The sequence below is a fragment of the Bubalus kerabau genome, chromosome 2, assembly GCF_029407905.1.
Source record: "Bubalus kerabau isolate K-KA32 ecotype Philippines breed swamp buffalo chromosome 2, PCC_UOA_SB_1v2, whole genome shotgun sequence".
Lineage (NCBI taxonomy): Eukaryota > Metazoa > Chordata > Mammalia > Artiodactyla > Bovidae > Bubalus > Bubalus kerabau.
The window spans coordinates 172,727,076-172,752,214 of record NC_073625.1 but is presented as its reverse complement, the minus strand read 5'-3'; the positions used below and the strand labels follow the sequence as shown (position 1 = coordinate 172,752,214).

The following is a 25,139-nucleotide window of genomic DNA, read 5'->3' as shown; positions in this document are numbered from 1 at the left end:
AGAAAAGCATTCCCCTAAAGAGATAATTATTTGTCAGTCCAAAATATCCTAAAAAAATAAACTATTGTGCTTAACAACAGGAATGTTTGTATTCCTCCACAAGAGGAACAAGAAGGAGATGCTCACAAGTGGAGAACTTAAGTAAAGGCCTCTTTAAGGGTCTTAGTCAGTTTTTCCAATTAGTCTCAAAGCTTTGGGGGAAAATAATGTATTCCCACTAAGATGGCTGAAGTACAGAGAAGCAGAATGATCATATACTTTACCCATTTGCCACAAGAATGAAAAGTGCAAAAGTTTAAAGACATTAACTGTATCTATTAATGTCTGAAGAATGTAATTCATCAAAATCTTACCAAATGCTTATATCATAGGGGCAAGTGTCATTTTAGACTCTAATGAGATTCTTCTTTTAGTCACCTTAGTGGGAGTTGTAAAATCAAAGGGAAAAAAATAACATGTTAGCAGGTGTAACAGGGGGTTAGTGTTGTAGTATATACTAACCATATTTTTTTTTTTGGACAGAGAATCTTTTTTTTTTTTATAGTGGTGTTTTTTTAATTGCACATAATTGCTTTACAATGTTGTGTTAGTTTCTGCTGTACAACAAAGTGAATTAGCTATATGTATACATTTATCCCCTCTATCTTGGAGAGAATCTTTAGACTCAGATTAAAAGATATAACAATGCTGAACTGAAAGAAACTGTAAAGTGTGAATATTGTTTATAAATTAATTCAAACAAATTATTTAAAAATATGACATTCATGAGATAATTAGAACTTCGGAAACTGGATATTTGATATTAAGAGGGATAATGACCAGTTTTTTTAGGTATCATAAAGACATGTTGATGATATTTCTTTGCAAAGAGTCCTTATCTTTTAGAGCTACACTCTCAAATATTATAGATGAAATAATGATACCTAGGATTTACTTACAAACAATATGGGGTAGATAAGTACATAGCAGTAGAGATTAACAAGATTACTAATTCCTTTTATTATTAATTAATTTATTTTAATTGGAGGCTAATTACTTACAACATTGTGGTGGTTTTTGCCATATATTGACATGAATCAGCCATGGGTGTACATGTGTCCCCCTGTCCTGAACCCCCCTCCCACCTCCTTCCCCATACTAAGCATATTTGGAGGGGCTGCTGGATACCAAACTACCAGAGACAGGGAATAAAAGAATAAAATAAGTGAAATGAATTAAAAAAAAAAAGGTCATGAAATGAATGAAAGTAAAATCTTTGAAGTGTAAAACTTAACTGTGAAAAAGACTGTAAAGAGTATCTCATAAGTGAAAAAAGATAAAGAACACTTATATACATACACATATATGTATATATACAATGTATACACACATTGAGGGAACATGGAATAAATGAATTAACAGTGAGGAGTGGGTTAATAACAACATTAACATAGCATTTATTTCACACTTTATAATTTACTATATATAATCATCAACCCACTTAATCCTCAATCTTCTAGGGGAGATAATATAAACCTTATTTTATGCAAAGAAAAATTAAGGAAAATTTTATGCAAAGAAAAATTAAGGAAAATTTTATGCAAAGAAAAATTAAGCAAAATTTTATGCAAAGAAAAATTAAGCAAAATTAAGGTGTTTTGCTTAAGGAAGTGAGAGTAAGAGTTTAAAGAGAGGCTTTCTTACTATAAAGTCACCGCTTTTTCTCAGACAAGGCCATCTCCTGGGGAGGTGGGGGGAAAAGGCATGAAAGAAAATATAGGTCTTTTAAAAGCTAATGCTTAAATTATAGATTGATATAGGAAGGAGCTAACTGGTTAATAATAAAGAGAAGGAAGTATATAGAACTTATGACTTACCCATGGAGTCTACCTTATCTCTATGTGATTTGCCTTGTGCGAATTTTTCAGCATTCAGTGCCTGAAACTTGTGCCTTGCCCATTGTGTGAGATGGTCAAGCATGGAGAACACAGTCTGTGTACTGAGTTGACACAGATCAGATGCACTGTCTTGGGTACTTAAGGTATGATGATCATCATGCTTTAGAACTGCCATAATTTCTGCATAAACCTAAGAAGAACCATTTTATGGTTAATGATATGTCTACATAATACTATTTTACTATTACCTGACATATAAGGTTGACCATTTTAGGGAATAATTTTCAAAAGAAAAAAAATCCATGATGGATTAATAATAAATTATCTTTCTCATTAAAATTAAGCCAATAAAATGTTTCTCTGAAGAGAAAATATACTGTAAAAGAGTCACAAAAATAGACTTGGCAAAGATGGTTGAGACTATCCAAGTGCCTGTGAGAGATTATGATGTCTCTTTCATGCTTTATCTACAAACAGACACTTCAAACAAAAGGAAAGCCCGCTGCTCACTGTGGCAGTTTCTAGAATGTCACTGTCAAACAGGCAAGCAGATATTCATGTGCAAAGCCCTGTGGTAGGATTCAGACATACCCCAGCTACAGGCTCTGGGTGGGATTCAGACTTTCACCAGCTATAGGTTCTGCTCCAAGAAAGCCCTCTTGTGTGTATACTTGATTGCACACACGAACAATACAAGGTAGCATATGATAAGGTGTAAACAGAGTGACAATATCATGGAGCACTTAAGTGCTGAATATAAATACAGTATGGGTTTAGAGGTTCAAGGGAGGCAGTCATGAGACGTTGGGGTACTAGCCTGCAGTTTGATTTCCTTAAGGTGGGCCCTTTCCCCAAAGCAAAACTTTTATGCCTCAAAAATCTGATCTGTGTTAATTCTAAGGTCCCTTCTGCTCAAAGAGTCTGTGTTTCCATGTCATTTAACCTCTCTGTGTCTTAATTTCCTCATCAATAGAATGGAATTACAGACCATGCTCTGTAATGACACACCAATTCTAAAGCAAAACAAAATCACACTGCAAAGTTTTGTTGCCTTACTGAATCAGATCAAAAGGGCACAGAGTGCCTTCCTTCTCATTTTCTAAGGTCTCTTGGTTTTGACAGTAGGAAATCTGTCAAGCTTGAATTTGCAAGCCTCTTAAGGCCTTTTAAACTAAAATGATATATTTGAAATAAAAAGTTAATAGTGACTTTTGTCATCATATTTTGGATTTGTGCTAAATGTTGTGTATTAGTTAATATTTAAGAAAATAAAGCAGAGTCCCTATTAAAACAAACAAACAAAAACCAACAACAACAAAAAAAGTCATAAAAATAAATACAGTATCTGCAGAAATCATTTCAGAGTAATTGAAGGGCATGTACAAACAAAAAAAATCAAAAGAAAATATGGAGAACTATGTTCATGATACTGGATAAGAGAAGGCATCGTATAAAAGGCTTAACATTCAAAAGTTATAAAAGATATACAAATTTGGCATTTATATTTAAAATTTCTCATGGCAAAAGATATAACTGGAAAAAAATTTTCTACGATATGACTGGCACAAATTGGTATTCAGAATACATATCAAACTCCTACTAATTATTTAAAAGGGTACACACATACACAATCCCAAATAGGCAAAGGATATGAACTAAGCATTAAACAACTCTTTGATAAATAAAAGTTTAAAAAAGAATTTTGTAAGTGTTTAGATATCCCATTACATAGCATATACATGTCCAACTAATACATAGCCTTTTTAGTACTAACTACATTTCCCAAATGTTTGTACAAACAGAAACCAAATAAAATGATGTATCTCACCTCTTGTCGATCTTCTTGATTACACCCCAACAAAACATACACTAAAATATGTGGAAGAAGATAGATGGTCACCTTGAAATCATGCTTCATCATAATGCTACAGCAGGTGAAGATTTTACTGGCAAGATCATGCCGAACCTATAAACTCCAATGGTTTAGAGAGAGTAAGTAGTTTTGTACATTTTATTCTTTTGATTAACACCAAAAGACAACATGTGAGCTAGTCTATCATTGTAGAGTAGGTATTTTCCTATGAAGAAACGCACTCAAGTAGGGAGGATTTAGCTCACCATCTCTCTGGTCAAGTGTCTAAACTGCTGAGACCCCTACAAGAGCAATATAGCTACTTGGGCTGCCAACTATCTCAGCAAAAATGGTCTTTTCCTCCTAGATTTCATTTTAAAATGCACCACATTTTGTTACAGATTAACCTTGCTAATTACATTATCTTTTACTTAGCTACATTAAATTTAGTACATTTATTCCCTGAACAAATAAATGAGGAAAGTAACCAGAAAGTATTTCCTGGGCCAGCAAATTACATACAAGACCACATTTTTATTAAGTAATCAACAAGGATTAACTATAGGAAAGAAAATGAAAGAAATAAAAAGTTTAAATTACTTGGTGTTAGAGTCAAATTTTATTGGTATGATCCAACCCTCAATTTACCAGCATTACTGTTCTCCTATAAAAGTTTAAAGGTTTTTCCTTCTTCAAATATAAATCCTTCACTAAAAAACAAAACAAAACTAAATACAGCTAAATAAAATATTCCACAGCTGAAAGTAATTAATTTAATTGTATTAATTTAACATTTCACATATTATATTTTCAGTATATTCACTAAAAAAGAGAAAAACTTTATTAAAATTACCAGATATAATTTATTATAATGCTTTAAAACACTAATAGAAATATGAATTAATAACAAAAGTTGTGAATTTTAAATACATGTTAAACATTTTGGGGAAACACAAAGGCACCTTTTTTCTGTCAGGTATGTAAAAATTTCATATTAGGAAAATATCAGGAACATATCTCTATTTTTCCATGAAATTTTATTTTTAAAAAACCTTTACTTTTGGGGGGGCTTCCCTGGTGGCTCAGCTGGTAAAGAATCTACCTGCAATGCAGGAGACCTGGGTTTGATCCCTGGGCTGGAAAGATCCCCTGGAGAAGGGAAAGGCTACCCACTCCAGTATTCTAACCTGGAGAATTCCATGGATGGGATAGTCTACAGGGTTACAAAGAGTTGGACATGACTGAACAACTTTCACATTCACATTACTTTTATTTTGGAGGAAGTTCAGATAATGTATTCTCTTTTAGAAATTGCCACTGAGGGATAATACATCTTTCTTTTTATTATATATAAAAAAGTCTGATAAGGCATTTATATTCTTTTAAACAGTATTATTTAAAACATAAAATGATAGGATGTAATATAATAGACATTTTACAAACACACTAAGAACACTATTATTTGCTTGATTAAAAAACTACCTTCTTACTCAAAAACTGTTACTAGTAACAAAAGAGAAACTCTGTATTAGTAAACGTTTTCTACAAAAATTTCTATCACTAACAGCACAAATATTTCAGTGCCTACTGTGTGTGCTATGCATTCAGATAAATGTTCTCATTTCCTTCACAATTTCTATTCAGTTAAATTCTGGACAAGGCTCTCTTACCTTTGTTATAAGATAACCTGCCCAAGATGCTGACCATTCCGCAAAATTATTACCTAATTTACTTAAGTAAATTGGCTTCTTTACTCCAGACCAATCTGTTGATTTCTGAGAACTCTTATATCTGTAATTTAAAAATTGTTTATTAAAAAATAAATACATATCCATCTGTCTAGAACTTTAGTATAAGGAATTATATCAATTCTTTTGCTGACTACCTCACTACAGCCTTGCCCTTACTGAAATCTGGCTAAAGACACTACTTTCCCTAAAGTTTCTTAGTAATGGGGTGATAGGTCATTCTTGAACTCCCCAAGTACAAAGTATTTGAGTCTGCTTCTTCCCTTCCTCAATGCTCTTTCAGATCCTTCCAACCCCACCCTGGAGCAAAAAAGATCTGTTCCTTTGAGGTTCAAGTCATCCACATATATATACTATACTCTACTCATTATGGACATCTACCAACTCACTGATACAGTTAGCAGATTGCTCAGCATTTTCTTTCCTCCCCAAGTCTTACCATCCTGAGTGACTTCAATGTCTGGTTGGACCATCTAGTCAAACTGAAAACTTCTCAATGACTGTCTCCTCTACTTCTTTTTTGGGACTCCCTTTCCAAAACAGAGAAACTTCTTCACTTCCAAAATGTACTATTTAGACCCCACTTTACGGCCACAGTTTCCCAAAGTTCCAGTTCTTTCATCCAGTTACTGACACATCTGTTCTCTCTCATTGAGATCTTCTGTCTCTTGATTCTGCTAAACTCTTCTAATCTATAATACCTTCTTTTCATTTACTTCTTTTTCTAACCAGCTTGGTTTCTATGGTCCTTCACTTCAAGCATTCTCTTGGTAATATCCTCTACATACTCCACTGCCACACTGTTCTTTACCAGCTGGACCCATCCGCCAAGCTCCAAATCTTGGATCAGTCTAAATCCTTGCCTTCACTGAAACGATATCAAGGCCACTGCACTGATAGAGGAAAAATCATGAAATTGTTTATGAGATTAGTACTACTACATATCTTAGTTTTCAACCTCAGTGGACCTCTATGCTGCCCAGAAATCCTAAATATTCCTTATCAGCTCTCTCTTCTGTTTTCCACAGTGGCTATTACAAATGATCATTATTCTCCTTACGTGACCTATTACCAACTGCACTGATACTTTCAGCCAATAATCTTATCTCTTATACCTCTTACTTCATGGAGAAAAAAGAAACCATTAACACAACCCCACAGTTAAATTTGTAAATAAGTTCTATCCATCATTTTATCTTCCCTTATTACAGAGAAAGAGACTTCACTTCCTTTAATCACCCATGAGATATATGGCTAGTATTCTGGATCCTCCTTGGGGCCTTATTTTATCAATTATCACTTCTCTCTCTTCCATAACTTCAACATGATTCTTTCTATTTGCTCCTCAGCACTAACATTTAAACCTGTTCAAATAGGTCTCATCTTACACATGCGTACAGCAACTATTGAGGTGAGTGGATTCCTTTTTAATCACCAGCGTAAGGTTTGGAAATGACAAATGTAATTAATGCCCTACACTCAAGGGTCTCAGCAAACATTATGTATTTCACTGTATTGCAAATTGCTAAAAAATGAAAAATCCAATGTCTCTCAGTTAACCACCATTATTTTGAACCATCATGAATATAATTCTCTGGATGATTTTTACAAGTTTTATGCTGAACTTAGAAAACTATGGATATTGGGGAACAAGTAAGGCTCTGTTAAGTCACATCCTGATATTTTCTCCTAAAATTATTTCTGTGGCAATTGTGAACCATAGGCGATTTATCTATCTAGTTAACAGAAACTCTTAAGCATCTATAAGTGCTATAAAATACAGATAAAGAAATGGAGAAGTATAGAGTTCTCAAAATAGAAAAAACAAACTTTATTTTATCTTAATAAACTATATCTTTAAATAGTACTATTCATAAGAAACAAAATGATGTTTAAGAGGTTTCTAAATATTAAAAGGTATGTAGAAAATAAGTATACATACTTAAGGGCTCTTATAAAACATTTTACTATGTACCTAGGTACTGTACTAGGGTTCAAAAGCTAAAGTAATTATCCAAGGTCAAATAGCCAATAATTTTGGGACTTAGACTACCTAAAACTAAAGTTTCTAAGTAAAAATAATTAATGGGCTTCAATCAAGCCTAACAAAGTTTTTAAAATGGCAAAAAAAAGGTTAGAAATTTTTTTTCTTAAAGGAGAAGAAAATATTTTCACAGGGCTTCCCAGATGGCACTAGTGGTAAAGAACCCGCCTGCCCATGTAGGAGACTTAAGAAACACGAGTTGAGTCTCTCGGTCAGGGAAGATCCCCTGGAGGACGGCATGGCAACCCACTCCAGTATTCGTGCCTAGAGAATCCCATGGACAGAGGAGCCTGGCAGGCTATAGTCCAAAGGGTCGCAAAGAGTTGGACACAACTGAAGTGACTTAGCACATACACATCAAAAGTTTCAACTCATATTCAATTTGAAGTAGATTTTTTCCAAAGTACTACTGACAGTTGAATTAAAAAATAATCCTTTCAGCTTCAATGAATTTGTCTAAATATTCAAAGTTATAGAATTTAAACAATGAGCAGATTGTTCTCATTTTGACAAGATTATAAACATAAATCATAGTGGAAAAACACATATTAGAACATACTAAAAACACTTTTAAAGCTAAAAAGTTATATCAAAAGTAACATTTATTTTATATAGTTAAAAACAATTTTATCAAAAGAGTATTAATGAGTTTACAGACCTAGTATTTAGATGTGGTTCCAGTATTTCTCGAACATGCTCAGGAAATCGCCTCCACAATTGGTGACCGGGGCCATCAGTTTGCATCTCTCTGCAGTCATAAATGGAAAGTAACTCCTACAAATATATATTTTACAGTTGTAAATTATCAATGAAACAGATACATCTTTACATCCACCAATATTCTACATATTACAGCTATAAAAATACATAGAAAAGTATATAAAATTATAACATTTTGGAGTTATGAACTTGTTCAGATTTATCTCAATGCTTAAAACCATTTAGGTGATTTACTCAAGGTCACAAAGCTGTGGTAGTAACAATAATGGAACATGTAATTTGCATGCTACATATAACATAATCTAAAATAAATGACTAAGAGTTATTTGGAGGAAATAATTGGAATCTTCTATACTTGCAGAATTTTTAGAGTGTGACCTTTTCTGAATTTTAATTAAAGTACTATAAATCCAAAATAGTTCAAAAATTCAAGATATTTCAAATTCTAGATATACCATACTGAGTTTAAAATTCTGAAAATAAGATGCAAATGTTAAAGACCAATTTATTAGTCAAATCCAGCAATGAAATGGTTATATTTTACTTTCCTGAAAATAAAACAAGTGGGATTTTATAGATGAAGAAAAAAAACCTTTCTAATATCAATCTTTAACACAAGACAAATGTTAGGATATTATATCTTTCATCACCTACTATTCTTTCTTTATATTCCACTATAAAGGACAACATGCAACAGATATATTCCTATTAATAACAATTATAAACACTAATAGAATATGTACTTTATATTTAGAATTAGATCAATCAAAGGTACAAATTCCAGTTATAAAGAAATATTAGAGATATAATGTATAACATGATAAATATAATTAACACTGCTATATGTTATATACGGAGAAGGCAATGGCACCCCACTCCAGTACTCTTGCCTGGAAAATCCCATGGACGGAGGAGCCTGGTAGGCTGCAGTCCATGGGGTCGCTAAGAGTCGGACACAACTGAGCGACTTCACTTTCACTTTTCTCTTTCATGCATTGGAGAAGGAAATGGCAACCCACTCCAGTATTCTTGCCTGGAGAATCCCAGGGACGGCGGAGCCTGGTGGGCTGCTGTCTATGGGGTCACACAGAGTCAGACACGACTGAAGTGACTTAGCATTAGCATATGTTATATATGAAAGCTGTTAAGAAGGTAAATCCTGAGTTCTAATCACAAGGGAAAACGTTCCTTGTGCTAAAAAAATTTAACTTTTTAAAAATTTAATTTTGTATTTATATGAGATAAATGGATATTCATTAAACTTGTGATAATCATTTCATGATGTACTTAAGTCAAATCATTCTGCTATGCACCTTAAACTTATACAGTGCTGTATGTCAATTATATCTCTACAAAATTGGAAGAAAAAACAAACAAAAAACACTAACATACTTACAGTTGTTCATCTTGTTTCATATTTAACTGAGAAAATAAGCAATTACAAGATACCTCTACAACTTCCATGCTAATATCTCCCCAGCGTGACAATACCATATCAGTGCTTACATGCTCTGCTTTCTCTCTTATTACTAAAGATGAACAGTTTTTGCTTCTAATTAAGGCTAGACTATGCCAAAGCCTTTGACTGTGTGCATCACAATAAACTATGGAAAATTCTTCAAGAGATGGGAATACCAGACCACCTGATCTGCCTCTTGAGAAATCTGTTTGCAGGTCAGGAAGCAACAGTTAGAACTGGACATGGAACAACAGACTGGTTCCAAATAGGAAAAGGAGTTCATCAAGGCTGTATATTGTCACGCTGTTTATTTAACTTCTATGCAGAGTACATCATGAGAAACGCTGGACTGGAAGAAACACAAGCTGGAATCAAGATTGCCGGGAGAAATATCAATAACCTCAGATATGCAGATGACACCACCCTTATGGCAGAAAGTGAAGAGGAACTCAAAAGCCTCTTGATGAAAGTGAAAGTGGAGAGTGAAAAAGTTGGCTTAAAGCTCAACATTCAGAAAACGAAGATCATGGCATCCGGTCCCATCACTTCATGGGAAATAGATGGGGAAACAGTGGAAACAGTGGCAGACTTTATTTTTCTGGGCTCCAAAATCACTGCAGATGGTGACTGCAGCCATGAAATTAAAAGACGCTTACTCCTTGGAAGGAAAGTTATGACCAACCTAGATAGCATATTCAAAAGCAGAGACATTACTTTACCAACAAAGGTTCGTCTAGTCAAGGCTATGGTTTTTCCTGTTGTCATGTATGGATGTGAGAGTTGGACTGTGAAGAAGGCTGAGCACCGAAGAATTGATGCTTTTGAACTGTGGTGTTGGAGAAGACTCTTGAGAGTCCCTTAGACTGCAAGGAGATCCAACCAGTCCATTCTGAAGGAGATCAGCCCTGGAATTTCTTTGGAAGGAATGATGCTAAAGCTGAAATTCCAGTACTTTGGCCACCTCATGCGAAGAGTTGACTCATTGGAAAAGACTCTGATGCTGGGAGGGATTGGGGGCAAGAGAAGGGGATGACAGAGGATGAGATGGCTGGATGGCATCACTGACTCGATGGACGTGAGTCTGAGTGAACTCCGGGAGTTGGTGATGGACAGGGAGGCCTGGCGTGCTGCGATTCATGGGGTCACAAAGAGTCGGACACGACTGAGCGACTGATCTGATCTGATCTGATTCTTCCCACTTGTACACTATATTCCACATCTCTTTACCTACTTAAAATAGTGTTACATCAGTTCTCTTCTATATCATCACTATTCTTCTCTTGCCGAACTGTTCCCAAGCACATGTAAACACATTGTCATTTTTTCTATCTTTACCCCTCTTTCCTCCCTAGCTACTATCTCATTCTTCTGCTCTCCTTGATAGCAACACTCTTCAAAAGAATTTCTGTAATTTTTCTAATTCCTCTCCTCCCACATGTTCTTAAAAATACTCTAATGAGGCTTTCTAAACTACACTGAAACTGCTCTTTTCAAGGACAGCAATGATCTCTACGTTACTATAGCCAATGGTCAATTCTTAGTCCTGAAATTATTACACCTATAGAATATGGTCAGCATTTAGATCACGCCATACTTCCTGAAGGGGCTTCCCTGGTGGCTCAGACAGTAAAGAATCTGCTTGCAATGTGGGAGACCTGGGTCAGATCCCTGGGTCGGAAAGACCCCCAAACTACTCCCATGATGCTAAAGTCTCAGCTTAAGCATCATGGGAATAGGAAATGGCAACCCACTCTAGTATTCTTGCCTGGAAAATTCCATGGACGGAGGAGCTTGGTGGGCTCCAGTTTATGGGGTTGCAGAGTCCAACATGACTGAGTAACTAACACACACACAGTCATACTTTCTGAAACACTTTCTTGTCTTCCAGGACACCATCTTCTCCCACCTTACTGGTAGCTCCTTCTATATTTTCTTACTTTTTCCCTCTTCTCAGTGACTCCTCATTATCCAGGTCTCAGTTACTAGAACCTTTTTACCTATACATACTTCCTCAGAATCACAGTTTTAAAGAACTATGAACACCTCCAAATTGTATCTTTAACTCAGGCCTCTAATCATGAATTTCAGACCTGAATATCTAACAAAATAAAAAAATATTTTAATCGAAAAAATATGAAAAGGGGCAAAGAAAATCAAACTGGAAGTGTTTGTTACACGTATGGAAGACAGGGATAATTTCCACTACATCCAAATAGGTCTTAAAAGGTCAATTAAAAAAATAGATCATTACCAAGGGAAAAATGGGAAAAGATCATTTAGAGAAAATTCACAAAAAAGCAATAAATGTATAAAAGATGTTATACTGCTCTTATCATTAAGTATAAATTAATATGAAACAATATCATATCTTAACTGTCACACTGGCAAAGATTAAAAATTTTAATTAAAGGCAGGTTTGTCAAGGGAGTATAAAATGGTGAAGCTTTTTTGATAATCAAATGTAAACTCTGTATTTGCTTGGAGATTTTAATTTTAAGATATCTATATTATTGATATACTCACTCAAATACTCAGAAATTGTATATATGTTTTTTAAATAATTTTTTTGTAAAAACAAGATATATAACAGAACCTACTTGTCTTAAAGTTTTTTAAACAAATTACAGTATGTTATATTGAATATAAAGTCACCGAAAAGAATGAATTAGAGCTATAGGTACTGACATGGAAAATTACACAACATATACTTTTAAACACCAAAGAAAATCAACAAATATGATCTGCTTGCTTGCTGGAGAACACACATGTATTTGTATATAAATAGAAAAAATGTCAAAGTACGTATAATAATGTTAGAAGGGTACATTTCTGTACTCTTGAAATTTTTGTCAAGAACTTGTATTACTTTGATAATAAAAATGATAGTTAAAAATTAAGAGTTCCTAAAGTATAGAATTTACAACTTTCTTAATAGAATTTAATAACATAAAGCCAATAAGGTCTACATACACTCTTACCTGAATGGCATAAGCAGCTGAATCTTGAGCTCGGCTGTTATCTGCATACGCAAGGTAAGCTCTTGTTAGTTCCATTAATAATCCATAGGCAAAGTTTGAATCTTCTACTCCAGTCTCAAAAAAAAAGAAAAAATTATAGGATAATTTATATACATTTTCTTAAATTGTACTGTGCATACCATGGTGAATTTAACTTAGTTACTTAAGTGAATTTAACTTAGAGAAGGAAAGCTCAGTAAGGCTCAAATGAAGTTTGGTACCAAGTCTAAAATATAATCTGTAGCTAAGAAGCCAAATCTAACACTTCTTAAACTATTTTTAAAGTGTTAGACTCACTCAACTTTTACAGAGTCAGCAATTTGCATATTTTGGTTTTTTAACTCTTAAAAAGAAAATTTGTTCTATAGAATTTCCTAAATTACATTCTGTAGAACCTTGGCCACTTGAGAAGCTTCAAAAAATAATTTTAATATGCCCTTCTGTAGGAGATTCATAATGTTCTCCAATATGTTAAAAGTCCTGTTTAATTTTGTTTTACAAGATTTCCCACACTCATTTGACCATGGAAACATTTTTATATACACACTATTAAAACATCTGGGAAATTAGTTTCTCATGGAGATATTGAGCAATTGGGTTTAAATAGTAAAATTTAAATAATCAATTAGATTTTAAGTATTTGTCACAATTATGTTAGAAAGTTTATTTAAAAGAATGCAGCACTCCAGACTAGGCTTCAACTTTATTTTTTTGGCTAAAGGTCTCTGCAATTGTATTAAGGAATAAACTCAGAAATTACCTAAATTATCTAGTTTAGATCAAGTTGCCACTAAGGACAAAACGAGTCGGCAGTGGTCTGCTGTAGGGATGGGGCTCTGGGTACAGTTGATTTGGGTATAGCATAAGCCCTCTTGGAGGAGGTCACCATTAACCCCATCACAGAGCTACCAGAACTTACACCGGATTGGGAAATAGACTCAGAGGGCACAACAGAACCTTGTGCACCAGACACCAGGAGAAAGGAGCAGTCGCCCCACAAGAGACTGTCCTGGACTTGGCAGTGGGTGTCCAGGGGTCTCCGGCAGAATCGTGGGTCAGTGGTGGCATACAGCAGGGTTGGGGGCACTGAGTGTAGCAGTACATGCATGGGATCTTTTGAAAGAGGTCGCTGTTATCTTCATTACCTCCACCATAGTTTGCTGCTAAGTCGCTTCAGTCGTGTCCGACTCTGTGCGACCCCATAGAGGGCAGCCCACCAGGCTCCCCCGCCCCTGGGATTCTCCAGGCAAGAACACTGGAGTGGGTTGCCATTTCCTTCTCCACCATAGTTTGGAGCCAGGTAAATAGCAGGGAGGGAACACAGCTCCACCCAACAACAGAAAATTGAATTAAAGATTTACTGAGCATGGCCCCGCCCATCAGAACAAGACCCAGTTTCACCCTCAGTTGGTCTCTACCATCAGGAAGCTTTCATAAGCTTCTTATTCTTCTCCATCAGAGGCCAGACAGCCCAAAAACCACAATCACAGAAAACTAACCAATCTAATCACATGGACCACAACCTTGTCTAACTCAATGAAACTATGAGTCATGCCACGTAGGGCCACCCAAGACAGACGTGTCATGGTGGACAGTTCTGACAAAATGTAGTCCACTGGAGAAGGGAATGGCAAACCACTTCGGTATTCTTGCCTTGAGAACCCTATGAACAGTATGAAAAGGCAAAAAGATAGGACACTGAAAGATGAACTCCCCAGGTTGGTAGGTGCTCAATATACTACTGGAGATAAGTGGAGAAAAAAATTCAGAAAGAATGAAGAGATGGAGCCAAAGCAAAAACAACACCCAGTTGTGGATGAGACTGGTGACAGAAGCAAGGTTCGATGCTGTACAGAGCAATATTGCATAGGAACCTGGAATATTAGCTCCATGAGTCAAGGCAAATTGGAAGTGGTCAAACAGGAGATGGCAAGAGAAACTTTGACATTTTAGGAATCAGCAAACTAAAATGGACTAGATTTGGTGAATTTAACTCAGATGACCATCATACCTACTACTGGGGGCAAGAATCCCTTTGAAGAAATGGAGAAGCCCTATAGTCAACAAAAGAGTCTGAAATGCCAAACTTGGATGCAATCTCAAAAACGACAGAATGATCTCTGTTCGTTTCCAAGGCAAACCATTCAACATCATGGTAATCCAAGTCTATGCCCCGACCAGTAATGCTGAAGAAGCTGAAGTTGAATGGTTCTATGAAGACCTACAAGACCTTTTAGTACTAACAACCAAAAAAGATGCCCTTTTCATTATAGGGGACTGGAATGCAAAAGTAGGAAGTCAAGAAACACCTGGAGTAACAGGTAAATTTGGCCTTGGAGTACAGAATGAAGCAGGGCAAAGGCTAAAAGAGTTTTGCCAAGAGAATGCATTGGTCATAGCAAACACCTTCTTCCAATAACACAGAGAAGACTCTACACATGGACATCACCAGATGGTCAACACTGAAATCAGACTGATTACATTCTTTGCAGCCAAGTATGGAGAAGCTCTATACAGTCAGCAAAAACAAGACCAGGAGCTGACTGTGGCTCAAATCATGTACTCTTTATTGCCAAATTCAAACTTAAATCGAATAAAGTAGGGAAAACCACTGGACCATTCAGGTATGACCTATATCAAATCCCTTATGACTATACAGTGGAAGTGAGAAATAGATTTATGGGACTAGATCTGATAGACAGAGTGCCTGATGAACTATGGATGGAGGTTCATGACACTGTGCAGGAGACACAAATCAAGACCCCCCCCAAGAAAAAGAAATGCAAAAAAGCAAAATGGCTGTCTGAGGAGGCCTTACAAACAGCTGTGAAAAGAAGGGAAGCAAAAAGCAAAGGAGAAAAGGAAAGATATACCCATTTGAATGCAGAGTTCCAAAGAATATCAAGGAGAGATAAGAAAGCCTTCCTCAGTGATCAGTGCAAAGAAATAGAGGAAAACAATAGAATGAGAAAGACTAGACATCTCTTCAAGAAAAGTAGAGATACCAAGGGAACATTTCATGCAAAGATGGGCACAATAAAGGACAGAAATGGTATGGACCTAACAGAAGGAGAAGATATTAAGAAAAGGTGGCAAGAATACACAGAAGAACTATACAAAAAAGATCTTCACGACCCAGATAATCACGATGGTGTGATCACTCACCTAGAGCCAGACATCCTGGAACGCGCAATCAAGCAGGCCTTATGCTATGCTATGCTGTCACTTCAGTCGTGTCCGACTCTGTGTGACCCCATAGACGACAGCCCACCAGGCTCCCCTGTCCCTGGGATTCTCCAGGCAAGAATACTGGAGTGGGTTGCCATTTCCTTCTCCAATGCATGAAAGTGAAATTGCTCAGTCGTCTCCAACTCTTAGCGACTCCATGGACTGCAGCCTACCAGGTTCCTCCGTCATGGTATTTTCCAGGCAAGAGAACTGGAGTGCGGTGCCATTGCCTTCTGCACAAGCAGGCCTTAGGAAGCATCATTATGAACAAAGCTAGTGGAAGTGATGGAATTCCAGTTGAGCTATTTCAAATCCTAAAAGATGATGCTGAGAGTGCTACAATCAATATGTCAGCAAATTTGGAAAACTCAGCAGTGGCCACAGGACTGGAAAAGGTCACTTTTCATTCCAATCCCAAAGAAAGGCAATGCCAAAGAATGAACAAACTACTGCATGATTGCCCTCATCTCACACGCTAGTAAAGTAATGCTCAAAATTCTCCAAGCCAGGCTTCAGCAATACATGAACCGTGAACTTCCAGATGTTCCAGCTGGTTTTACAAAAGGCAGAGGAACCAGAGATCAAATTGCCAACATTCACTGGATCATCGAAAAAGCCAGAGAATTCCAGAAAAACATCTATTTCTGCTTTATTGACTATGCCAAAGCCTTTGACTATGTGGATCACAACAAACTGGGAAATTCTGAAAGAGATGGGAATACCAGACCACCTGACCTACCTCTTGAGAAATTTGTATGCAGGTCAGGAAGCAACAGTTAGAACTGGACATGGAACAAAAAACTGGTTCCAAATAGGAAAAGGAGTTCGTCAAGGCTGTATATTGTCATCATGCTTATTTAACTTATATGCAGAGTACATCATGAGAAATGCTGGACTGGAAGAAGCACAAGCTGGAATCAAGGTTGCTGGGAGAAATATCAATAACCTCAGATATGCAGATGATCCCACTCTTATGGCAGAAAGCTAAGAAGAACCAAAGAGCCTCCTGATGAAAGTGAAAGAGGAGAATGAAAAAGTTGGCTTAAAGCTTAACATTCAGGAAACAAAGATCATGGCATCTGATCCCATCATGTCATGGGAAACAGATAGGGAAACAGTGAGAGGTTTTATTTTGGGGGGTCCCAAAATCACTGCAGATGGTGACTGCAGTCATGAAATTAAAAGAGGCTTGCTCCTTGGAAGCAAAGTTATGACCAACCTAGACAGCATATTAAAAAGTAGAGACATTACTTTGCCAACAAAGGTCCGTCTAGTTAAGGCTATGGTTTTCCAGTAGTCATGTATGGATATGAGAGTTGCGCTATAATGAAAGCTGAGTGCCGAAGAATTGATGCTTTTGAATTGTGGTGTTGGAGAAGACTCTTGAGAGTCCCTTGGACTGCAAGTAGATCCAACCAGTCCATCTTAAAGGAAATCAATTCTGAATATTCTTTGGAAGGACTGATGTTGAAGCTGAAACTTCAATACTTTGGCCACCTGATGTGAAGAGCTGACTCATTTGAAAAGACCCTGATGCTGGGAAATACTGAAGGCTGGAGGAAAAGGGGATGACAGAGGATTAGATGGTTGGCATCATCGAATCAATGGACATGAATTTGAATAAGCTCTGGGAGTTGGTGATGGACAGGGAGGCCTGGCGTGATGCAGTCCATGGAGTCGCAAAAGTTGGACACAACTGAGTGACTGAAGTGAACTGAAGGACAAACTGAATAGTTTCTTGTAAATGGAAATTCCATTTCTACAAATTTCTTGTAGAAATCCCATTAGGAGAGAGAACTCTTCTTGTCATTCCAAATTACCATAACTTACCACAAATGTAAAATCTTTTCCTTGGGTGTCCGTGGTTGAGAAATCTAGTCGACCTGGGTCTATTGCCCCCAGTTCCCCTAAACATTCTCCACAGAGCAACCGAGCTTGAGAGTTTGCATCTTGGCAACCTTTCAAGAGCACTGTCACCAACTGTGAGATAACAGGTTCCACTGTTTCACTATCTGTCGCATATCTGATCAGTTTTTCCTAAAATAAAAGTAGAAAGAAAGTTTATATGTAACTTCTACAATCTAGCATACTTCCCTAACGAGAAAGCTTAAAAACATTAAGGAATATCTGATAAATATTGACAAAATTAAACTCTTGTTCTGCAGTCTTCTCACTGAGTTTTTGCTGCTGCCGCCGCTACCGCTAAGTTGCTTCAGTCGTGTCCGACTCTGTGCGACCCCATAGATGGCAGCCCACCAGGCTCCGCTGTCCCTGGGATTCTCCAGGCAAGAACACTGGAGTGGGTTGCCATTTCCTTCTCCAATGCATGAAAGTGAAAAGTGAAAGTGAAGTCGCTCAGTCGAGTCCGACTCTTAGCGACCCCATGGACTGCAGCCTACCAGGCTCCTCCATCCATGGGATTTTCCAGGCAAGAGTACTGGAGTGGGGTGCCATCGCCTTCTCCAGAGTTTTTGCTGAGTTCACATAATACAGTTCACAATATGTTCTGCAGGATTAGAATCATAATTGTGTTTAAGAGTTTTTATTATTAATCCACTAAATAAATAGGGACTTAGTATTATCACATCAGTATACAGAAGTAAGACATGGTCTTATCCCAATGAGTTCACAATCTAAAGGGAAAATAGACATACAAACAAATAATTAAAATATCATACAATATGTGCATTAACAAATATATGTACAAGGTAAAGAAGCAGTGAAAAAGATGAAAAAGAGACCAGAGTATTTTTCAAGCATAATAGGTATTTCAGTAAATAATTCAAGAAGGAAGAGTTATTAGTTCAAATAAGAAAACTGAAAAGTATAAAAAGCAAGTACAGGAGAAAAAGATACAGGAAAAGAATTTGATGGGGATGAATGTTTTAAAAAGGACACAGGAAAAAGAGGTAGGCTTTATGAAAAAAATATGTTGGTTCAAGTAATCTTTATTAAACCATCTCCTGAGGATGCTGTAATAAAAAACTTAGGGATAAGAAGTGACTACTTTCAGGCCAGGTAAGATTTAGACATTGTATCTTTTTAACCATTTTAGAACTACTTCATACAAATTTTTCCTGCTAGCAAAAGTAAGGCACATACAAGCACTTCAAACTCCATGTTAAAACTGTGATTCAAATTAGTATATTTCGAAAGAAAAATAAAAAGACAACTTTATCTCATCTAGAATCTTTAATAATAGTTCACTTAAATTAACATTATAGGTTAATTCAGGCATAAATACTTAAAAGAGATGAACTAGGAAACAATAAACAGCAAAACTAATAAATTATAGGCATTTTTTACCTTGCTAAAACTAGATAATAAGAACATTTTAGTTGTAAAAGATAAATGCAGTTCATACTAAATATATAAATGAGACACTAAAAGATAATTTTAAAATATACTTATTTAATAAGTTCAGACTTTCCCGGTGGCTCAGACGGTAAAGCGTCTGTCTACAATGCAGGAGACCTGGGTTTGATCCCTGGGTTGGGAAGATTCCCTGGAGAAGGAAATGGCAACCCACTCCAGTACTCTTGCCTAGAAAATCCCATGGACGGAGGAGCCTGGTGCAGGCTACTGTCCATGGGGTCGCAAAGACTCGGACACAACTGAGTGAAATCACTTACTTAAAAATGTTTTTACTTCACTTCTAGGTTACATAAACTGGGTTTGTATTTTCAACAAAAAATATCCAATTCCAAAAGAATTATGTGTTCAATGCATCTATTTAGAAAGTGTTTTTAACGTATGAATCCAATTTTATCATTTTCCAAATGCCTAACCAGTTGTCAAAAAACAAATCCATGTTTGCTCTAATTATTTGAAATGTTATTTTTATATCATAAATGTCCATATGTGCTTGGGTCTATTTTAGGACTTGCTATTTCTTCCCACTGGTCTGTTTATTCATGTACCAGTATCACACTTTTATAATAATTATAGAGGCTATAGAGTATACTACATAGAATATATTAATGTTTGGGAGGGCTACTGAACTCTCATAGTTGCTTTTTTTCCCCCCAGATTTTTCCTAGCTATTTTTACATGTTTGTTCTTCTGTCTGAACATTAGTATGAAGTTTCTAGCTAAAAAAAAACCAACTTGGCATCTTTGGGATGGCATTAACTTTATATATTATACTAGGGAGAACTAAAATCTTCATAATATTGAGCCAAATTAATAAATAAGGGGTGTTTCTGTTTAAATCAATTATATTTTTGTGTCTATCAATAGTGTTTTAGAGTTTTCCTTACTGGTTTATACATTTCTTGTTATGCTTATTCCTAAGTATATTATCTCTTTCTGTTACTACTACAAATTGGGTTTTCCAATGTCTTCTACCTGGTTACTGCTAGTTATATGAAGATTATGATTTTTATATTCTCTTTACTGAATCTGTTTGTGTCTGAGTTAGTTTATTGATATTTTCTATAGTTTTGCAAGTATATTACATGTCATCTGTAAATAGGGCTATTATCATGTCTTTTCCAAATCTTATGCCTCTGATGGTTTTCTCTAATCTAAGTTCATTGGCCAATACTTCCAAATGAATATTAAATTGCAGTGGAGATAATGAGCAAGTGGAGATGAGTTTTAGTGGGAAGGTGTCTTATCTCCACATGAAGCATGCATGTGTGTGTGCACACGTGTGTATGTAGTATACATATACACATGTATGTATATGTATACATTTATGACATATCAAAGTATTATCCATCAATTCCCTTTTTCTTGAGTGCTTTTATCTGAAATGGATGTTATAGTTTGTCAAAGGCTATTTCAGTATTTATGAAAATAATGGTATTATATTTTCTGTTTAATTCTATTATTAGTTCCCTCATCATTTTCCCCCAATCTCTGAGCCCCAGGCAACCACTAATCTGTCTCCTATCTCTAGGAGTTTAGTTCCTCAGAAGTATATACATTCATAATGTATCTTCTTTGTAAGTTCTGTATCTTCTCTTGTATCTTTGAACAAGATACAAGAATTAATTCTTTGTGAATTACAGCATTTAGCACTATAAAGTGCCCTCTTTTTGTCACATTTGATACTTTTTGGTTTTTATTCTACTTTGTCTAGTGGCAGAATCAGAATTCCTGCTTTCTTATTTCAATTAATCTGTCATAAATTTGCTCCTTCCTTTACTTTTAGCCTTTCTAAATAATTTATTTTATATGTATGTATTACAGAATTGTTTTCTGCTTTGTAAAACAATTTGTAATTTTTTTTCTGTTAAAGTATTTTCACATTTATTAATATGATTGATATGCTGGGCCTCAATTCTATCAGTTTTTTAAAATTATAATCAGATCAGATCAGATCAGTCGCTCAGTCATACTATATATATTATAATCAGTTCCTAAGAGTTAATTTCTTTTGGTACAGAATAAAACTTATACTTTTTGTTCTACAGGTATCCTTTATATAAATAGGCTTCCCTGGTGGCTCAGATGGTAAAGAACCAGCCTGCAATACAGGAGACCCAGGTTTAATCCCTGGGTCAGGAAGATCACTCGGAGAAGGCAATGGCAATCCACTCCAGTATTCTTGCCTGGAGAATCCCATGCCTTTTAAAATGATAATACTGCATGTATTATAACTAGCTCCTAAAATTTAATTTCTTTTGGTACAGAAGAAAATTTATACTTTTGTTCTAGAGTTATCCTTTATATAGAGGTATCCTTTATATAAATAAAAAGGTTCTAAAGGTATCCTTTATATTAATAAAAAAGAATCTTTATTTAATCTTCTTTAACCAGTTTGCCAGTTTTAAATAGTATATTTTGACTCCCAGTTATTGCCTACACAATAGGGACTAAGCTCATTTTACTCATATCTTAGTCTCTTCTTCTCTCATTTAAAAAAAATGCATTCTTTCTATCTTATTAAAATCTATAGCATTTACATAGAATTCTCCTGAAGTTGTCCCCACTGTTGTTAAATATATAACTAGTAACCATCAGTTCTTTTGACAAAGTCTCCCCAGTCATCACTTCATTGAATGAAGCCATTCTCTAGCGTATCTCTTCGGAAGGGCTTGCTTGTGAAACTTGTATTTCTTCAGTTCTTATATGTTAAAACTCTATTTATTATCCATGATATTCTAAGGACAGCTTGCCTTATTTTTTATGTCCTTTACATTTTTTAAAATGCTGCTATCCTCTAGGTCTATTCTGTATATTACTGTTGAGAATAATGATACTAATTTTCTTTTCTTGCCCTTTTAAGTGATTTTTTAAGAATATTTTTTTACCTGTAGGTCCTGAAGATTTCTTATTATTAAAGTCTAAGATATGTCTCAGAGTTGACTATGCTGGGGTCAATTTTTACAGGTACACAATGGGTCCTTTCAATATACAGACTTAGGTCTTTTATTTACAGAAAAATTACTTGGATTATAGCTTTAAATATTAGAACCATTGTTTTATTTTCCTTCTTTACAAACTTCATTTTAATGTGAAATCTTTGCCGAGTTTCCATTTCACCTGCTTCTTTGATCCTCTGTACTCCTTTCTCTAATCTCATTTTTGTTCTCTTGATTATTCTCCTGCCTTTCTTCAATGCTCCTTCCTAAAGTTTTAGTCATATATATTCCTCCTGTATGCTCCTTATAATTTGACCTTAATTTCTTCAATTTCTTTCTTCAGTTCAGTCACCTCTTGTTTCATATCTTGCTTTTTTGTCCATTTCTCTTTTTAAATTCTTCATTCAATTCCTCTTTTTTTTGGCGGGGGGGGGGGGGGGGGCATGCCAGATAGCTTGTGATATCTTAGATGATGTTATCTGCTTGCCACAGTTGGAAAAGAGATCATTTTTATTGTTTGTCCTAGATGTTTTGGGGCAGTGTGCTGATTATATTTTCTACTGATAATGCAGATTTACAGTTAGGAGAGCATAATATCTACACTCAAAGAGATTCAAGGCTCCTCCATGTGGTAGCATCATGTCCACATTGGCTGCTTCCCACTTTGGGTTTACAAGCTTACTGACCCAGAAGAATGTACTTGCTACCATCATGTATATCATTTATCCTAAGAAAATGCTTCTTTCTATCATGAAAACAAATACAACCCAGTTTGCAATCCACTAACTCCTGAGGGTCTTAGGCTCTCACATCTTATATGAGTTCCTGATATGCAAAAATGAAAAGTTCTTTAGCAATTTTTTTCCATTTTATAGATTTATTGTGATCTGGTATTTTAAATACCAATTCTCACTCTCACCAAGGTTTGGGATAATCTATATTATGTTTACAAGGAAAAGAATAAAGTTTACTGGCCTCATAAAAACTTAAAATTTAGCTTTATTAAAACTAACAAAATTAATTCCGTCAAAATGAAAAATGGCAAAATTATTGAAATTTTACATGAATGATATCTACAGAAAATTACATGAGAAGACTCATATAAACTGCATATATCCTTCCTTAGGAAGATGCAGTAACCTAAAATATAACTGCCAAATCATGATCCTTCAAAAAAAACAAGAAAAAAAAATGCAAACCTCTTCAGCCTTAAAGGGCATCTCATGAATTTACTGATTCTAGGTCAGATCTGATAATCTTGTTAAAATAAAAATCACTTTTTTCATTGAACCTACTGAATCTCAAGCAAATATGCCTATTGTCATCTTTTCTTGAAATCCACCCTTTCTTTCCTGTAGCTCTTTAATTATATCTTAGGCTTCCCTGTTGGCTTAACCTGTAAAGAATCTGCCTGCGATGCAGGAGACTTGGGCTTGATCCTGGGGTAGGGAAGATTCTCTGGAGAAGGGAATGGGTACCCATTCCAGTATTCTTGGGATTCTGGAGAATCCCAAGGACAGAGAAGCCTGGTGGGCTACAATCCATGGGATTGCAAAGAGTTGGATACAACTGAGCAACTGACACTTTCACTTTTCATACCTGATTTTTATACAAGGTTTCCTTCAAGCTCGTAAGAGCATGAATACGGACGTCTACATTTTCATGCTGAATTGCTTTCATGGATAGCTGAAGAGTTGTCTGAAGATCAGTACTCTCAGAGGTCTCCTATAAAAAGACCACAGAGAGATACACCTTATCAGTTAATCACATCAGGAACCATTTCAGTAGGTCTGGATTTCCTACACCATTACCATCAAAGTAGTTAAATGGTACCCCAATTGAATGCAGTTTTAAAGAGTAATTTCTATCTCTTCTTTTGTACAGCATATAAATTTTCAGTAATTCTCAAGGAAAGGGATTTTCTTCCAAAATTTTTAGTTTTAGAGAAAAATTTTATATCAACTAAATAATAATTTACTTATCCAAAATAAATCCTTCTTGGTAAGAAATACAAGTTTCCCTTAATTTAAAAAGGGCTACATAAAAGCCTTGAACAAGGTCTACAGATTATGCAGATAACTCACTCCTTATTTTGACTACTTACTTTCTTATGACTAATGATTTACCCAGTAAAAAAGCAGATAAAGTCTTCAGAATCAATCTTAGGATCTGTAGTAAATACATTTTCTACTCTGACCCATGCTCAGGTATCCCACTTTCTGCCCTAAATTAAAATCACCAACAATCTTTTTTAAATTTCGGAGAGTTCACTGAATTTCCAGATGTTGGAATGACAGGTGATTCTCCTTCTAAAGCTCAGAATTAGTCAGACCTGACATATGTATACCATGGTTTATAGCACAAAGTAATTGGAATCTTCCCACAGCATTTTTTTTCCTTTACTCAGAGTATGCAGCTATGGTCACTTCTTTTAGGGACTGTAAGTAAGAACATAGTGATCTGGGTAGGGATGGCACAAAAACTGTATCCTTTGCTCTCTGTTCTATCTAATTCTATATTACATCTTTGATCCAGATGCTAAAACTTCCTTCTAAAAATCAGACTCAAGATAGGATTATACAGTCATCAGAAATTAGGCATCACAGTATGACTATAATATCCCCAGACATCATTCTAAAGAATCTCTATTCAGTGTTTTAGCACTTGGAAATAATTTTGCATGAATGATCTCCTAAACCATACATAAAAAATTGAATACCTTTCTATATTCCTGTAGAACCGCTTTTATCTTTTTTAATTCTTGATGATCAGGTAAAAAATATATTTCATGAAGAAAATCTTGCACAGCATCCCTAACAATCAGTTGAAAGAAAAAGAATTATTTACCAAATATGAACACTAAAAAAAACAACAACATACAAA

At 35.5% G+C, this 25,139-nt stretch overlaps 1 protein-coding gene across 2 annotated transcripts in view; it reads right to left on the bottom strand.

Annotated features, from left to right (window-relative positions):
• The window catches only part of ATR (ATR serine/threonine kinase), a 117,918-nt gene that overhangs the window by 50,596 nt on the left and 42,183 nt on the right, over positions 1 to 25,139 (bottom strand). For both annotated transcript variants that reach the window (XM_055569451.1, XM_055569452.1), the window contains exons 20-27: positions 24,976 to 25,069; positions 23,856 to 23,981; positions 17,776 to 17,982; positions 12,679 to 12,792; positions 8,180 to 8,295; positions 5,400 to 5,520; positions 3,706 to 3,843; positions 1,857 to 2,067 (exon numbers count right to left, since the gene is read on the bottom strand). In XM_055569451.1, the coding sequence (XP_055425426.1) occupies positions 1,857 to 2,067; positions 3,706 to 3,843; positions 5,400 to 5,520; positions 8,180 to 8,295; positions 12,679 to 12,792; positions 17,776 to 17,982; positions 23,856 to 23,981; positions 24,976 to 25,069 (1,127 nt within the window). The remainder of the gene's footprint in view (positions 1 to 1,856; positions 2,068 to 3,705; positions 3,844 to 5,399; positions 5,521 to 8,179; positions 8,296 to 12,678; positions 12,793 to 17,775; positions 17,983 to 23,855; positions 23,982 to 24,975; positions 25,070 to 25,139) is intronic.